General features: G+C 39.4%; 1 protein-coding gene across 6 annotated transcripts in view; it reads right to left on the minus strand.

Annotated features, from left to right (window-relative positions):
- The window catches only part of phkb (phosphorylase kinase, beta), a 114,429-nt gene that overhangs the window by 19,463 nt on the left and 79,915 nt on the right, over positions 1 to 15,051 (minus strand). For all 6 annotated transcript variants that reach the window (XM_084541941.1, XM_084541938.1, XM_084541940.1 and 3 more), the window contains 4 exons: positions 7,854 to 7,937; positions 6,946 to 7,050; positions 5,813 to 5,895; positions 5,071 to 5,161 (listed from right to left, as the gene is read on the minus strand). In XM_084541941.1, coding sequence (XP_084398067.1) covers positions 5,071 to 5,161; positions 5,813 to 5,895; positions 6,946 to 7,050; positions 7,854 to 7,937 — 363 coding nt within the window. The remainder of the gene's footprint in view (positions 1 to 5,070; positions 5,162 to 5,812; positions 5,896 to 6,945; positions 7,051 to 7,853; positions 7,938 to 15,051) is intronic.

The raw sequence follows: 15,051 nt of genomic DNA on the forward strand, positions 1-15,051 counted from the left end.
CCCATACTTCACAGTTGGGATGGTGTTCTAAGGCTTACAAGCTTCCCCCTTTTTCTCCAAATGTAACAATGGTCATTATGGCCAAACAGTTTCATCAGATCACAGGACATGTCTCCAAAAATTAAGGTCTTCGTCCCTGTGTGCATTTGCCAACTGTAATCTGGCTTTTTTATGTTGCTTTTGGAGTAATGGCTTCTTCCTCGCTGAGTGGCCTTTCAGTCCATATCGGTACAGGACTTGTTGAATGACGCTCTCTTACCAGCTTCAGCCATCATCTTGACAAGTTCTTTAGCTTTTGTTTTGGGGTTGATTCGCACGTTTCGGACCAAAACACGTTCATCTCTGGGACATAGAACCCGTCTCCTTCCTGAGCGGTATGATGGCTGGACATTCCCATGGTGTCTATACTTGCGTATAATTGTTTGAACAGATGAATGTGGCACCTTCAAGCATCTGGAAATTGTACCCAAGAATGAACCAGTCTTGTGGAGCACCACAATTCTCTTCCTGATATCTTGGCTGATTTCTTTTGATTTTCCCATGATGTCAAACAAGGAAGCAGTGTGTTTGAGGTGTAGTCTTAAAATACATCCACAGGTGTGCCTCCAATTAACTCAAATGTTGTCTGTTAACCTACAAGCTTCCAAAGCCATGACATCATCATCAGGGCTTTCCTTCATTGTTTAAAGACATAGTAATCTTTGTGTATGTAAACGTCTGACTTTGAAGAAAGTAATAAAAAATTATGTCATTATTGTGGCATTTAGCAAATAGAAATAATTTTAGTAATCCTAACTGACCTAAAACAGGAGAGGTTTAGTCTGATTTAACTTCAGACAGTGAGGAAAAAAATGTTAATGTGTCTTTTAACACAGTGTATGTAAACATCTGGTTTCAACTGTAAGTATTCACAGCCTTTGTCATGAAGCTTATAATTGAGCTCAGGTGCATCCTGTTTACACTGGTCATCCTTGAGATGTTTCTATAGCTTAACTGGAGTCTACGTGTGCTAAATTCAGTTGATTGGATATTATTTGGAAAGGCACACACCTGTCTATATAAGATCCCACAGTTGACAGTGCATGTCAGAGCACAAACCAAACATGAAGTCAAAGGAATTGTCTGTAGACCTTCGAGACAGGATTGTCTTGAGGCACAAATCTGGGGAAGGGCACAGAAAGATTTCTGCTGCTTTAAAGCTCCCAATGAACACAGTGGTTGGGACCTGAAACTGGTGGTGAGCTCACCATGCATTACCAAGTTTTGAACACATGGCTTTCTCTGTCTTGGAGACAAAGGCAAGCACCAAAAACCTAAAGTCCCACAATCCTCCAGGTGTGAAAACTGATCCAGCAGTTATCACTGGCTGACAGTGACACGTGACCTCTGAGGTCATCGGGTCATATAAAGGCTATGTTTGGCCCGTGTCTTCCACTCTTCTCCTCCTTTCTCCTCTTCTCCTGGACCTCCAGCTGCTCAGCTGGCTGCCTCCGGTAGTCTGCTAACCAGAGCAGCTGCTCCAGGCTTGGACACACACCACTGTATAAAGTACACTGTAGTTGTATTGTATGGTTTTACTTTTATTCTTGTAATACATATCTTTTAAACATACCTGTTGTCTGTTTAATGTTGCAAAAGAGTGAATTTTGCCAGCCTCTACACTGTCAAGAACTCCAAATTCCTTCAAACTTAACTAGCTTTTAATGTGGTAATTTTGGTTATAGTTATTAAGTTAATTATTAATCAGAGTACCAAATTGACAATTTAGTAAATATTATGAGACTGATTTAATGAATTGGCTATTTTTTCCCTTCTCAGAATGGTGGTGCCCCGAGGTGATCTAATGTCTTTAGATTATCTAATTTATAATAAATAATTATTTTTGCTAATTATTAATTATTTATGATGGCCATGAAAGCAAAAAGTATTTTGAACAACTTTTAGACTTGCCAAAAGTCTTCATGTTCAATCCCACTAGTCTACCACAGACGTAGATGTCCAGTTGTACTTACAAACAGGTGCATTGTGATGATAATTAATGTTTTCATAAATTGATAATTTATTATTAATTCGTTATTAATAACTACCGTTTTAAGTCCCCATAGTGTTACACTAAGAGTTGCTGTTGCTGCTAGCTAACTCAAGTTGAACCTACTCTTCTAAATTGTGAGAATTTCTGTTCAGCATTTGAACACCACGTATTCAATGCAATTCAGTCAAGCTGTTTCCTGATAATTTAAGTGCTCCCCTGTTGAATTAAACAACAGCGTGCCACCGGCCCTGTGATATAAAGAACTTGTGCCCGGCTGTTACTGGCATGCATTTCAGACTAAGTAAGATAAAAAGTCTGAGATAGAGCCACAGTGTGCTACCAGCCCTGTGAAACATTAAGTAGTATAACTAGCTGTTACTGACATGTGTTACAAGTTAACTTTAAAAAATCACACCTCTGTTACTGCCCTACATTTCAGTTATTGCATGTTAAGTTTTTGTTAAGTAAACTTGTAAACCTGTATTTACTAGTTACCATATTTGTTGTGCCCACTAGAGCCACTAGATGGTGCCATAGCTACTTAAGCTATTTAGCATAGCATTGCTAACCCCATTGCTTTGTTGTTATTTTTGACACCTTGCCTCTGTCCCACATAACAATGGAGAACCCCTGTGTAGAGTAATTCATTTCTTCCCTTGCACAGAGCCTAAACCCCGGCTACCCAGAATTCAATAGCAAGTTGAATTTGAGTGAGTGCAGGGACAAGATAGATTCACTACTGAATGACAGGTGCGATGCGGAGACTGCATCCAAAGGCCCATTGTTAAGATGTTTGCTTCTGAACTTTCACAGGCAATCCAGCCTTGCCTTTCAGAGCAAAACAGCCCTAGAGAAAGAAGTAGAGTCCCTTAGAGCGCAAAATACTTGTCTCCTCCATGAGGTACAAACGGCCAATAAGAAAGCTATGCGCTACTTAGCAGACCTGCACTCAGCAGAGTCAGATCTTTGTGCACACAAAGAGGAACTGTTAAGGCTTAAATCAGGTCGTCTTTCCCTACCACAGTCATTAAGCCAATATGATTCTGGTTATTCCGATTCACACTCGTCCTCTAATGAAAGGTTAACACCCTCTCCAGCCAGAAGATGGAAACAATTCCCAGTCGACCCTAAGTTCCTGGGAATCGAGTCAGCTCCTCAACCTCCTCTGAGAGACTGAGGTAACAGTTACCTGACAGAGAGAGGAGAACCTTCCATAAGGACAACCATCTGTGCAGCAATCCACCAATCAAGCTTGTATGGTAGAGTGGCCAAACAGAAGGCCCTCCTTAGTAAAAGGCACATGGCAGCTCAGCTGGAGTTTGCCAACAGGCACCTGAGGGACTCTCAGACCATAAGAAACAAAATTCTCTGGTCTGATGAGACAAAGATTGAACTCTTTGGCGTGAATACCTGGCGTCATGTTTGGAGGAAACCAGGCACCACTCATCACCAGGCCAATACCATCCCTAAAGAGACATCCTGGATGAAAACCTGCTCCAGAAGGGCTCTTGACACCAAACTGGGACGACGGTTCATCTTTCAGCAGGACAACGACCGTAAGCACACAGCCAAGATATCAACAGTGGCCTCCGGACAACTCTGTGAATGTCCTTGAGTGGCCCAGCCAGAGCCCCAACTTGAATCTGAGTGAACATCCCTGGAGAGGTCTGAAAATGGCTGTGCACAGATGCTTTCCATACAACCTGATAGAGCTTGAGAGTTGCTGCAAAGAGGAATGGGCAAAACTGCCCAAAGATAGGTGTGCCGAGCTTGTGGCATCAAATTCAAAAAGATTTTAGGTTGTAATTGCTGCCAAAGGTGCATCAACAAAGTATTGAGCCAAGGCTGTGAATGCTTATGTACATGTGATTTTTTTAGTTCTTTATTTTTAATAAATTCGCAAAAATCTCAAAAAAAAAAAAAGTATTAAGTCATGTCACAGATGCTTGTTATCTTTGATAAAACAAGTAAAAGTGATATCTGTAGTTGCAACACTGGTGTAACGATCATACAGGACAGGACATTAGGATCAGCCTTCTCTACTTTATGTGCAGCCAGTGCTGTATAATTTTCTACAGTTAATATTATCAACTTGTCCAGCCGTCGGTCAGGTTTTTAGGTGTGTTCGGTAATTATTACAGTGATTTTATTTAAAATTGGGTGGACCTGAGGATGTCAAAGGGGTACGTCATGTGATGGTATGTGCACAGAAACTAGGGAATGTATGACCAATCCTATGATAAATGCTCTGCAGAGTCATCCCCTTAATTTGTCATAATTTCAATTATTATTTTTATATATTGCCCAAATAGGCCTACCTTTATTGGGCCACTAGGGATGGGCGATATGGACAAAAAATTTTATCGATAATTTCTGGTATTTATCACGGTAACGATAAAAATGACGATAAATAAACACCAATTCAGCCTAATCTTTTTGACTATAATGCATCGGCAAGTTTTATTTGAGTTGTTTTTTTAACCGGACTTTGGATGAAGTCGACGGTTGCGCATTTTCTGGCTTTCTTCGTATTCTGGTTTGTGCTTGTGTTTGAGGTGGTGGAACAAATTAGTGGTGTTACTGTCCTTTTTATGCGCTATTTGTTAGCAAACCCTGCATGTTGTAATTTGCTGCTCCGCATCAGACTTTTTAACCCCTTCATGCCTCGTTTAGGAACGAGCTCCTCGCTGCCCGGCGTATCTGCTCCGCCTTCCGCTACTGTCAAGTTGTCAATATTCCATACGTGTTGGGCTGCGAGTGTGTCGCGCACATATATACGTCATCTATGGGAATTTATCGTTTTTATCGCGGGATGACATATTCTTACCGTGGGGAATGTTTTTGACGATATATCGTAAACGATGAAATATCGCACATCCCTATGGGCCACATTAAAACGCACTTGTTATGCTAACTCACACTTCATGTATTTTGTCACGGTGGGTGACTATAGATTGTTTACAAGTTCAAAAATTAATTAAAGCTGAAATTAAGCATTGGCAATACAAAAATGTATTCCGCTAACAGGTTCCACAAACCTGAAGTCTGTCCACGTGAACTTTGACCCCTCCAATGTTGCCTTTCTTGAATGAGGCCAGCATGTCCAAGACTGGGTTGAACCGGCTCCCTCTGATGAGACAGAAGTAAAAGTTTGTTCTCATTTTTCTTTTATCAATAGTGTAGTCAATTATTTTTGGAATAAAACTGAATTAAACACACTACCACACTAAAATAATCACAGCTAAACTGCTAAATCATTGATTAATTCAGTCTGCTGTCACCTTCTATATACAGGTCATCGTCCTGATCAATAGCAAACTAATATCTAATGAGTTGCTTCTGTGAGAGCCCTTTGACTCTAGATATCATGCTGTGTGGCTGTTTAAGTATTTGTAGCACATTTAACATAGGACTCCCTGGATTATGGTCAGTACTGCTGTAATCAGCCCACCAGTAAGGCTACAGTGATACAGATGAGAAACATTATCACCCAATCAGCAAGCAAACACAGTAATACCTTACTGCTATAAAGATTAATAGTGCACATATTAAGAAAGGGAGGTGGAAGGGAGAAAGACGAGCATTAGGTGGAAAAAAAGAGAAAGAAATTGATCGTCAAGACATTTTGTTACAAGCTTGAGCCAGAATCAGACAGAAAAATAGACATAGTGAGTGATGCATGGAGAGATGGGAGAAGACAGAATACTTCAAGAAAGCTATCAGACAACAGGGAGACCGAAAAATAAATACAAAAGAACTATTATGGAGAGTGTATACTACTTGATGTTATCCTCGCGGATGAGAACCAGGAAGAGTGGACGTCCCTGCATCTTCCAGCACTGTTTGATGAACTGCAGGGCATTCTGCACACATGGACACCATTTTCAGACTGACATAGACATGCTGCTGGTTCAGATATTTTAGTTTCCTCTTTTTCTGTGCAACAACTGAATCAGTGGTATTTCTTACTTCAGCCTCCTTAGCTGTCTATCTGAATGAAGTTTAAGTTGTAAAGTTTTTTGAGAGTTACAGAATAGAAAATAACATTTCAAATGTATTTTATCTTAAAAACATGATCATTATAGTCAGTGTGACACTAAAATTTAAAAACTAATCTGTTCATATTGTCTGAATGTGTTAAAATGCATGTTAACATAACATCACATTATCAGTGTTTTAGCTTTAATGTCGTAACTTTAAATAATTAAGACACGTAGCATAACCAAGAGAAATGTTGGGAGAGAATAGGGGTGGCATGCCAAAATTGTCCATCACAGGAACTGAAAAAGGGGTCTTTTTAGAAATCCAGCACTGGCTAACATAGGATTTCTGCAACTGTGTTAAAGCAATCACTCTCCATGCAAACAGGTGGCAGTAGTCTGTATTTGTCATTCAAAAGGAGAAACTCGAAAAAGCTACTATTAGCTGGGAGGCTAGGAAGCAAGTTGGTTTATACATTTTAGATCGTAATGTGGTAGTGAAAATATCTGTGTAGTCTAATGATCAGATATATGACTAAGTAAGAAGAGAAGAGCATTATGTGGTTGCCCTCCTAACTTTGCCCTTGCTTACTTTCTCTTCTTGTGCAATGGTTCAACACAAGTGTGTACATACAAGGGTTTCAAAACTCAGTCTTTTGGTTTAGGCTACTGGTACATTTAAAAAGCTGAGATTGGAGCGAGTGTTAGTCTTAATATCAAGTGGGCTATGAAGCTAGTGTGTGCCCTTACTATGGATCCAAGTAAAACGGGTGTGTTTTATAATTTATTTATTTATTTATTTATTTTTTTTACAAATGTCAAGCTTTAGAACGCAGACAAACTAATACAAGCTCAGTTATTTAAGTTCTACAGGCAAATAAAATGTGGTTAGCTGTGAGGCTACGGCATTGAAAAGCTGTGACCCTGACTTACCTTAATGTCATCGATAAGCAGCATAACATCCTGGGACAAGTAAAAGTCACTTAGATCAAACACTATTGGGTAGCACACCACCGTCTTGCCCAGGATACGATAAATCTGGAGTTACGCATATAGACAGACAGACACACATACAAACACAACACAGACACACAAAGGCATTAGAAGGAAGACTGGTGGCTCATAAGTAGCGAGGTGTACATTATTCTGGACAGTGTATAAAACAAGCTATCAATCCTGTAGGTGGCACATGGGACTTACACAACCACTCCTGAAAACAGTACATCCAGAACTGGTGGAGAGGGCCATACACACCCGTACAGACACACTGATGATGATAATGTCGTCTGGCAGTCTGTCATCTTCCCCATAAATGTTCTATTATAATATTGTCTTAGCAATTCGTTGGGAGCCATGATTCATTTGTTTGGCAATGCCATTGTCTGAGTAAGCTGCTACTGCTCTACTTATGTGGTCGCACTGTGACCTTTATTCGGGAGACATTGCCAACAACATCAGCAAGAGACATAAGCACACACACAAACATGGACTGTGAAAACCTATTCCATTCCACAACCCCATAATACACACATATCCAGGAAACACAACACAGAGACTGCCTGCCAGCAGCTTAGCATAATAGAATGCAATAAATCCTGAGACTAAGCCAAATCTATTCTGCATTTACTGATGCATACTGCATGTCCAAAGAAGAGACAAACTCTTGGAAAAGAAACTGTTCTGTCTCTATGTTGAGTTTGAGATGTTGTCATATCCTTGGAGATCTAGGAAATTTATGCAGATCAGTGTGTGTTAGTGGCCACCTATGACCTGTGCAGCAGAGCTACACAGTGTACTGATGTGAAGGTGCATGTGGGTGGTTTTGTGTGAAATTCAAATACCTTGCAGGTCCCAATGCAGCCCACTGGCCTCTCTGGACGCCCACTCAGCCCCAGCTTCCTATTGATGGCAAGGAAACGGTATGCCTGCAAAAAGAGAACCGCATATTCACATAGTGAGATAACCAAATACTTTCAGTAAACACAATTCATATTATCTTCTAGCTAACCATTCTGAATTCCCAGAAAACTTCCACTTGCATCTTAATCAGTACAAGTACATTCATTAAAATAAATTAGTTTGACTCTATACCAGGGTTAGCCAATAACCCCAATAAATTTTACCCCAGGGCAGAATATTGGTGACCCAAGTGAAGAACATCCCAGGGTTTTTTGGTGCTACTACTATCATTATTTTTATTAGTACAAGTAGCATACAGTAATTGCTATTTGTAGTGTTAGGAGTAATTCTAATAATAATGATAATGCTAATAATAATAATGAATTAAGGCCTGGGGTTGACAAAGCCTGTTTTTTAGCATCAAACCAAGAAGAAAATGACTCTTGAAACAAGCTCAAAACCACTGTTTTCAATATGTGAATGCCAATGTGTGGATCAGACAACAGCTTTACATTAAGTTTGACACAGCAGCAAAGGAGTGCCCTGAGGCGAAGATAACTATGCCACTTTTGTACAAAGGCTTGACATACCGCTGCATACCACCAATAACATTAAAAACAACAAATGCAGATTGTTAAAAAGTGTACCCATCACAAAATGCCCTAAGAGATAGCTATTCCAAAGAGACAGCTATCTGCAGCATCTCCACAACCACAATGCCCTCTAGAAGAGCCAAGTGACTGAAAGAGAGAGAGGAAGATACACAGACACAGTTAGAAAGAGATTTTCAGTTTGTCACTTTTGAAATATGAGGTTAAACACCTCATTAACACAACATAAGACATATAAGATATTTTTGTACAGTGTAATTTGCTTATTTTTGTATTATTTTGAATGTCTTTATTATTGTTTAATATTAAGTTTAGTAGTACCTTTTCCAGTCTTTTTCTTCTATCTTGTTATTTGTTCTTTTAAATTAAGCTCTGTAGCATTTGAAGTATAAAATGTGGTATATACAAATGAAGATATTATAAGTGTTGTTGTTGTAATTATACATTATGTATTATTATGTATTATATATAAAAGAAACATTATATAAATACATTACACACAGAGGGATATATTTCTCAGAAAATTAGAATATTACGTAAGACTATAAAAATGAAAAGAAAATTCTTAGTATACTTAATAAAGGAATGTTGGCCTACTGGAAAGTATGATCATGTACAGTATATGAATTTTATTATACAAAGACAATACAAGGGACAGACATATGGCACCAGTAGCTGGATGTGCTTCCATAGCTGGCCCACTTCATACCCTGACATCCGCAAGGTGGTTGTTGATTGGGAACTCTGGCTGGGTTATGTCGCGCTGCACCATGCTAGTGAGCAAAAGCAGGCGTGCTAGCTGGAGCCGACCCTCGCACCTAAGCACTGAAGAGCTCTGGGTGTAGAGCTCCTACAGGTGCTGAGGGACAGTTGGGAACTACAGCTGGTTTGCTTAGGCTGGGATCGGCTGTAGGTCTTTGTTGAGTGCTCCCCAATGTGTAAAGGGCACACCAATGTAGTGTTTCTCCTCACCCATTCATCCTGTAATACTTCTTCTGAACACATAATTTCTTTTTGATCTGGGACATCAGGAACTCTTTTTGGACATGGCCTAGATTTTTCCAAAATACTCCCTTTTTATGTGTCCTTGTCCACTGGTATGGTGACACACCTCACCAGCTTTAGGAAACATTTAAATATCCTTGATAGTTGAAACACATAGGTACCGGTATGTCTGTGTAGGAATGTTACAACAAACAACGGATTTAAAGTACAGAGAGAACTGGCAAGAAATTGTTTGTTCCCCTTGGGAACAGTACCACACTTTCCACTCAACCAGATGCTCCTAGTTTCATAATCACGAGTGCTAGGGACTGGTGAAAGGAAGAGATCCTTTATAGTGGGCACAGTAGTGGTTGGGTTCTACTTGGTCAATGCATAGTCTTCCACTGTAATTTTATGCCTTCCATCTCTACAGCAGAAGTATTGTAGTTTAATTAGTCGTAAATCATACCTCAAGGCTCAGTCTGGTTCCAAGGTGAAAACAGAGTCTAAAGTATAAAGCAAGTTTATGAGCTGAAAAACATTAACATCAGCTGAGCAGAGCAGAGGATGTCCAGCACACGCAGGCTAGGAGAGAGTCTGACATTAAAGCTCAACTCCAACAGGGCCTGGAGGAAGAAGGGAGAGGCTAAATGAGGTCGAGCTTGACACTTAGTAAGTGGACTAAGATTCAGTTCTACAAGTCAGGATAGGTGAAAATAAAATAATACTTTACAGGCTAACAGAAATTTGAATTGACTGAATAGTTAAGCTGTTTGTAGTTTTTGTAGAATTAATAGTATTGCTGCATAATTAGTTAATTAGAGACAGCAACAAGAAGAATACAGGAGCTCCAGCCAATCAGTTTTTCAAGCATGTATTTTGCACTACAGATAAAAGCTTCTTACCACTCTGTTGCTGTCAAAATGCAGTGATTAAAAGATCTGAAGAGAAAGAAGGTGGACACTGATTTCTTGTGTCTGGATCGAAGCCCAGTAGCGTGATGCAGTCACCACCGTTTGTTGGTAATGTGTGTGTGTGTGTGTGTGTGTGTGAGAGATGAAGTGTTTGCTATTGTGAACATACTAACATCTAACACTGGTGTGCCTGAGAGTAAAACCACCTAAGAGTGCTTATTCCTTTCTTGAACCTATAAACTCTATATATTCCATAAATCCTATAAATAAGTAAATAAATACCTTGTGTTCTATCATCATACAGTGACAGTATCAGAGGTGCATAGTAACGAAGTAGATGTACTTCGTTACACTACTTAAGTAGTTTTTTTGAGGATCTGTACTTTGCTTGAGTTTTTTTTTTTACTCTACTACATTTAAAAGTTGAAAAATATGGTTTTACTCTGTTACTTCGACATTTTCCATCTCGTTACTTGTTACAAATTAAAATAGAAATATAATTAATCATCGAAGGATTATCTGGAATGAGCGTGTCCGAGAGGACGAGAGGAACAACGCACGGTACTCTCACGAGGTTTGCAGACATCAACATGGCTACCTCTGCAGTTAACGCTGATGAGGAAGACACGGAAGACGTTACCACACTGACAGCATCTCCCTCGGTAGAAAACGACAGTCATCCGTGACTAGGAGATAAGAGGCACTTTTTTGTGCTCTTAGGCAGACAGATGCTTTATTTTGTTCTCAGGCAGACACGAGACACTTGATTCACTCACTCTACAAGTGTTTTTTTGTTTTTATTTTATCATACCACATCTATTTCATTCACCTGAAAGTGAAATAAAGACAACAAGGGGAGAACCATTTTTGGTTGTTTTGCTTCTTTTTATGCGTACTATAAAAATACTTTGTACTTGTACTTGTACTTGTACTTATGATACTTGAGTATATTTTTTCACAAGATACTTTTGATACTTAAGTACATTTAATGTGAGCTACTTTAAGACTTTTACTCAAGTGATTTTCTTATGGGTGACTTTAACTTTTACCAAAGTCATTTTCAGTTACAGTATTTGTACTTTTACTTAGTTATTTTTTTCAATTACTTTATACACCTCTGGTCAGTATGCCCACACACTCAAGTGGAGCTGCAGATATTGTGGGTATAAAGCCCTCCCTGCCATATTCTCGTCTTAAACCGACTGCAATACATAGCATCAACCAAAGGGAGGTGACACACTCCTATGTGCTTCCTTACTGTTTGAAAAGCTTTTAATGACTACTATAAGAGAAGGTGAGTGCTGGACCAAATTAAAAGAAATCACACTAACTAAAAGATAACCTTTTAATATGTACATTTATAAAAGAGAGACGCGTTAATGGAGGATTAAGTGGCACAGTAAATCACTGCCATAACAGGCAAAGAGGAAACCTGGAGAAGAAAAGCCAAGGGAGGTTGAAAGAACTTCTGCACCCACCACTTTCTATGTGCAGAATACCAATGAAGGACGATAAACACGGAGGGAATCTATCAAAGCATCTTTCATTCCCACAGATTTCCACTGACCAAAGCACAAACAACAAGCTTAACTGGTAGGAAACCTAACAGAAAGCCATACTTTAATAATACATTTATTAAAAAATTATTTTCTTTTCTGCAGTGGATACAAAGTGCATAAAAATTAACGATTCAGTAACAAACTCTGCAAAACTTTAAATTCACCATAGGGGCATTCCTCAGTTTGTTAGCTCAGGCAGGAGATTTCTGGCATATTCTTATCACTGCTGGGTCGGTGCCCTAAATAGTTTAGATCTAACTGTTGGAGTCACAATGGTGCACAACAGATTTACTTTTACCGCAATAAAAACAATGCAATTATGGAAAATACCCAAATGATTTGACTACGAAAGCCAAATTTTAGATTTTTCTAAACTGGAAATAAGGAGGACAGATTTGAAATCCCATCTTTGATACTAGAATCACATTTAATCTCTTCAAGGGCAGTATGGAGTGGAGGAATTATTACAGTGACCAATGACTCTTCCCACATAAAGGAGGATGAGAAAAGGAAACAGTGCTGCCAGTCTTATTTCTAAGTCCATTATGGCTGTTATTTACATTCTTGTCACAATTAGTCCTAAAGGGATTTTTGGGAATGCAAGAGAAGTATTCACTGAAGCAACATGCAGATTTGTCAAGAACGAAATGTCTTCACAAAAAACTCTGCAGGCCCAGTTGCCTTTGTTAAACGCTTTTTTGGCTATACCATGACCTGGATGACTGAGAACCTTCACAGACACACAGAAGACATGTATTGCAGATGGTTTCTGTTTTCTTTTTTTTTTTTTTTGTGCTGGTTTGTGCTGCCCCATCTGAGATTCCACTCATTTTCCTAACCTCTGCAACAAAGCCTTCTGTTTTCTCCTGAGTTTCTCTTTAGGGACTCATTTGGACAAATACAGGAGCGGCATGTAACTTGCAGCATGTGGAATGAATCATAAAACAAAATGCTGTCCACAGTGACATCCATGTTGACTGTCAGACATAAAACAGCTTAAAGGAAGGCTATTTTGGGGTGAAGAAGTGAATTGCAAGGATAAGCTTTAGGGTGTACTGGTGGGAATAACACATTGCAAATGTAATTGCCACTCTCCTTTCGTCAGGCAGCTGTTGTCAACACAATCAAACGGCTGCAAGAAACGAGGTGAGGTGAGCAAATGCAGCCTGCAGCAAAAGAGATGGTGGTGACTCTGAGATAAACAGATTCAGTCGAGGAAGACACGGCTGTCTGGGTTTCGGATTTAATATTCAGCACAGTGCCCGCTCTGACTCACAATTGCATATCCATCTGAGAACCTGAGTACTACACAGCAGAAAGAAGCAGTGGAATAGCAGGGAAAGTAACAGGTATGATAGGTCAAAGGCAAATGATAGACCAGTAGGGCAGAGTTGTTTGTCGTAATGGACATGATGAGTGCGGGGCAGGATGTAGACCTAGAAGAGAGAATATGCTTACAGAAGCAAAAGGGACAGATATAGTGGTAGAAGCACAGAAAAGTCAAGAAAAAGAGAACCGAGGCCTAAGTGATCACATGATACGAGAAAACAGTTGTTTATAGAACATGGCGTGGAAAATAGATGTGTAAGAGACATGACAGATGAGGAATAAAGGCTAGTAAGGAGACGAGAGTTTGAGTGAGAGTGGAGAGACGGGCGACGCAGAGATGGAAGATTTCAAACAACAGACATGCAGATGAGGGACAGCATCTAGAGGAGACAATGGGATTTGAATCACAGATATGATGGGAGTGAAGCAGAAATTGGTAGGGAGTGTCTGGTGTCATAGATGTGACAGTACAAATGGTGTAATCTGCAAAGGATTAAAGAAGTAGAGTGGACAGCATGAAAATAGCAGCTAGTGCTGGTCTTGTTGCACACAGAATTTAAAGTAGCTTTTCCATGGTACCAAAAGAATACATCTGCAGATACAAATACAACTGTCATTAATTAATTAATGCCAACGTCATAGTCTAATAAATCTCTCATAAAATATATTGCCTAATTCCTCTTAGAGTGATTCAGAAAACATAGTAATTATGAATGCTAGAATGAACATTTGATGAGAAATGTTTGAGGTTTGCTCTCAAATTTTAAGAAACTTGTTGCTTAAAGTTCAACTCGAATCAACCCAATAAGGCATTTGAAATGATTTAGATATAATGAGCAGATCCAATGGTGGATTCAGCGTTGATAAAATACTACTGATCCAAAACATTTTGTAGAGAATGCTCAATTATAATAAGAAAAAACAACACTGGGGATTTATATAACTCATAGGCTTTGTATTGTGCCTTCGAGTTTTCCATTGTAAAGGCCATTAATCATTTGTAGGAGCATGATCAAAGTAACCGTTTGTTATACTACTAATGAACAGCACAAGGTATAATAGTTTTTACTGAAGTTAGAGACAAATACGGCGTAACATCTGTGACTGCCTCGTGGGTGCAGTTTACGTCAGAAAGTCACCAAGGCCAGCTTGAGCAGGTACAACCCAGATTCCAGAAAAGTTGGGATGTTCTTTAAATTTGAACAAAATTACTTTCAAATCACATGAGCCAATATTTTATTCACAACAGAACATAAATAACATAACAAATGGCTGAACTGAGAAAAATTACAATTTTATGCACAAAATGAACTCATTTCAAGTTTGATGCTTGCTACAGGTCTCAAAACAGTTGGGACAGGGGCGTGTTTACCATAGTATAGCATCTGTTTTGGTGTTTTGGTGTTGGAATTTGGTCCCATTCTTGCCTGATATAAGTAACTGGCCTGCTTGTAGTCCAGATCAGCACCCGGACTCTTCTCTGACAAAGCCATGCTGTTCTAATAGCTTCAGTATGTGGTTTTGCATTGTCCTGCTGAAACACACAAGGCCTTCCCTGGAACAGACGTTGTCTGGAGGGGGAGCATACGTTGCTCTGAAAACTTTATATACCTTTCAGCATTCATAGTTCCTTCCAAAACATGCAAGATGCCCATACCGTATGCACTTATGCACCCCCATATCATCAGATATGCTGGCTTTTGAACTGAACGCCGATAACACGCTGGAAGGTCTCCCTCCTCT

This window comes from Chelon labrosus, assembly GCF_963514085.1.
Source record: "Chelon labrosus genome assembly, chromosome: 3".
In the NCBI taxonomy this organism is placed as follows: domain Eukaryota; kingdom Metazoa; phylum Chordata; class Actinopteri; order Mugiliformes; family Mugilidae; genus Chelon; species Chelon labrosus.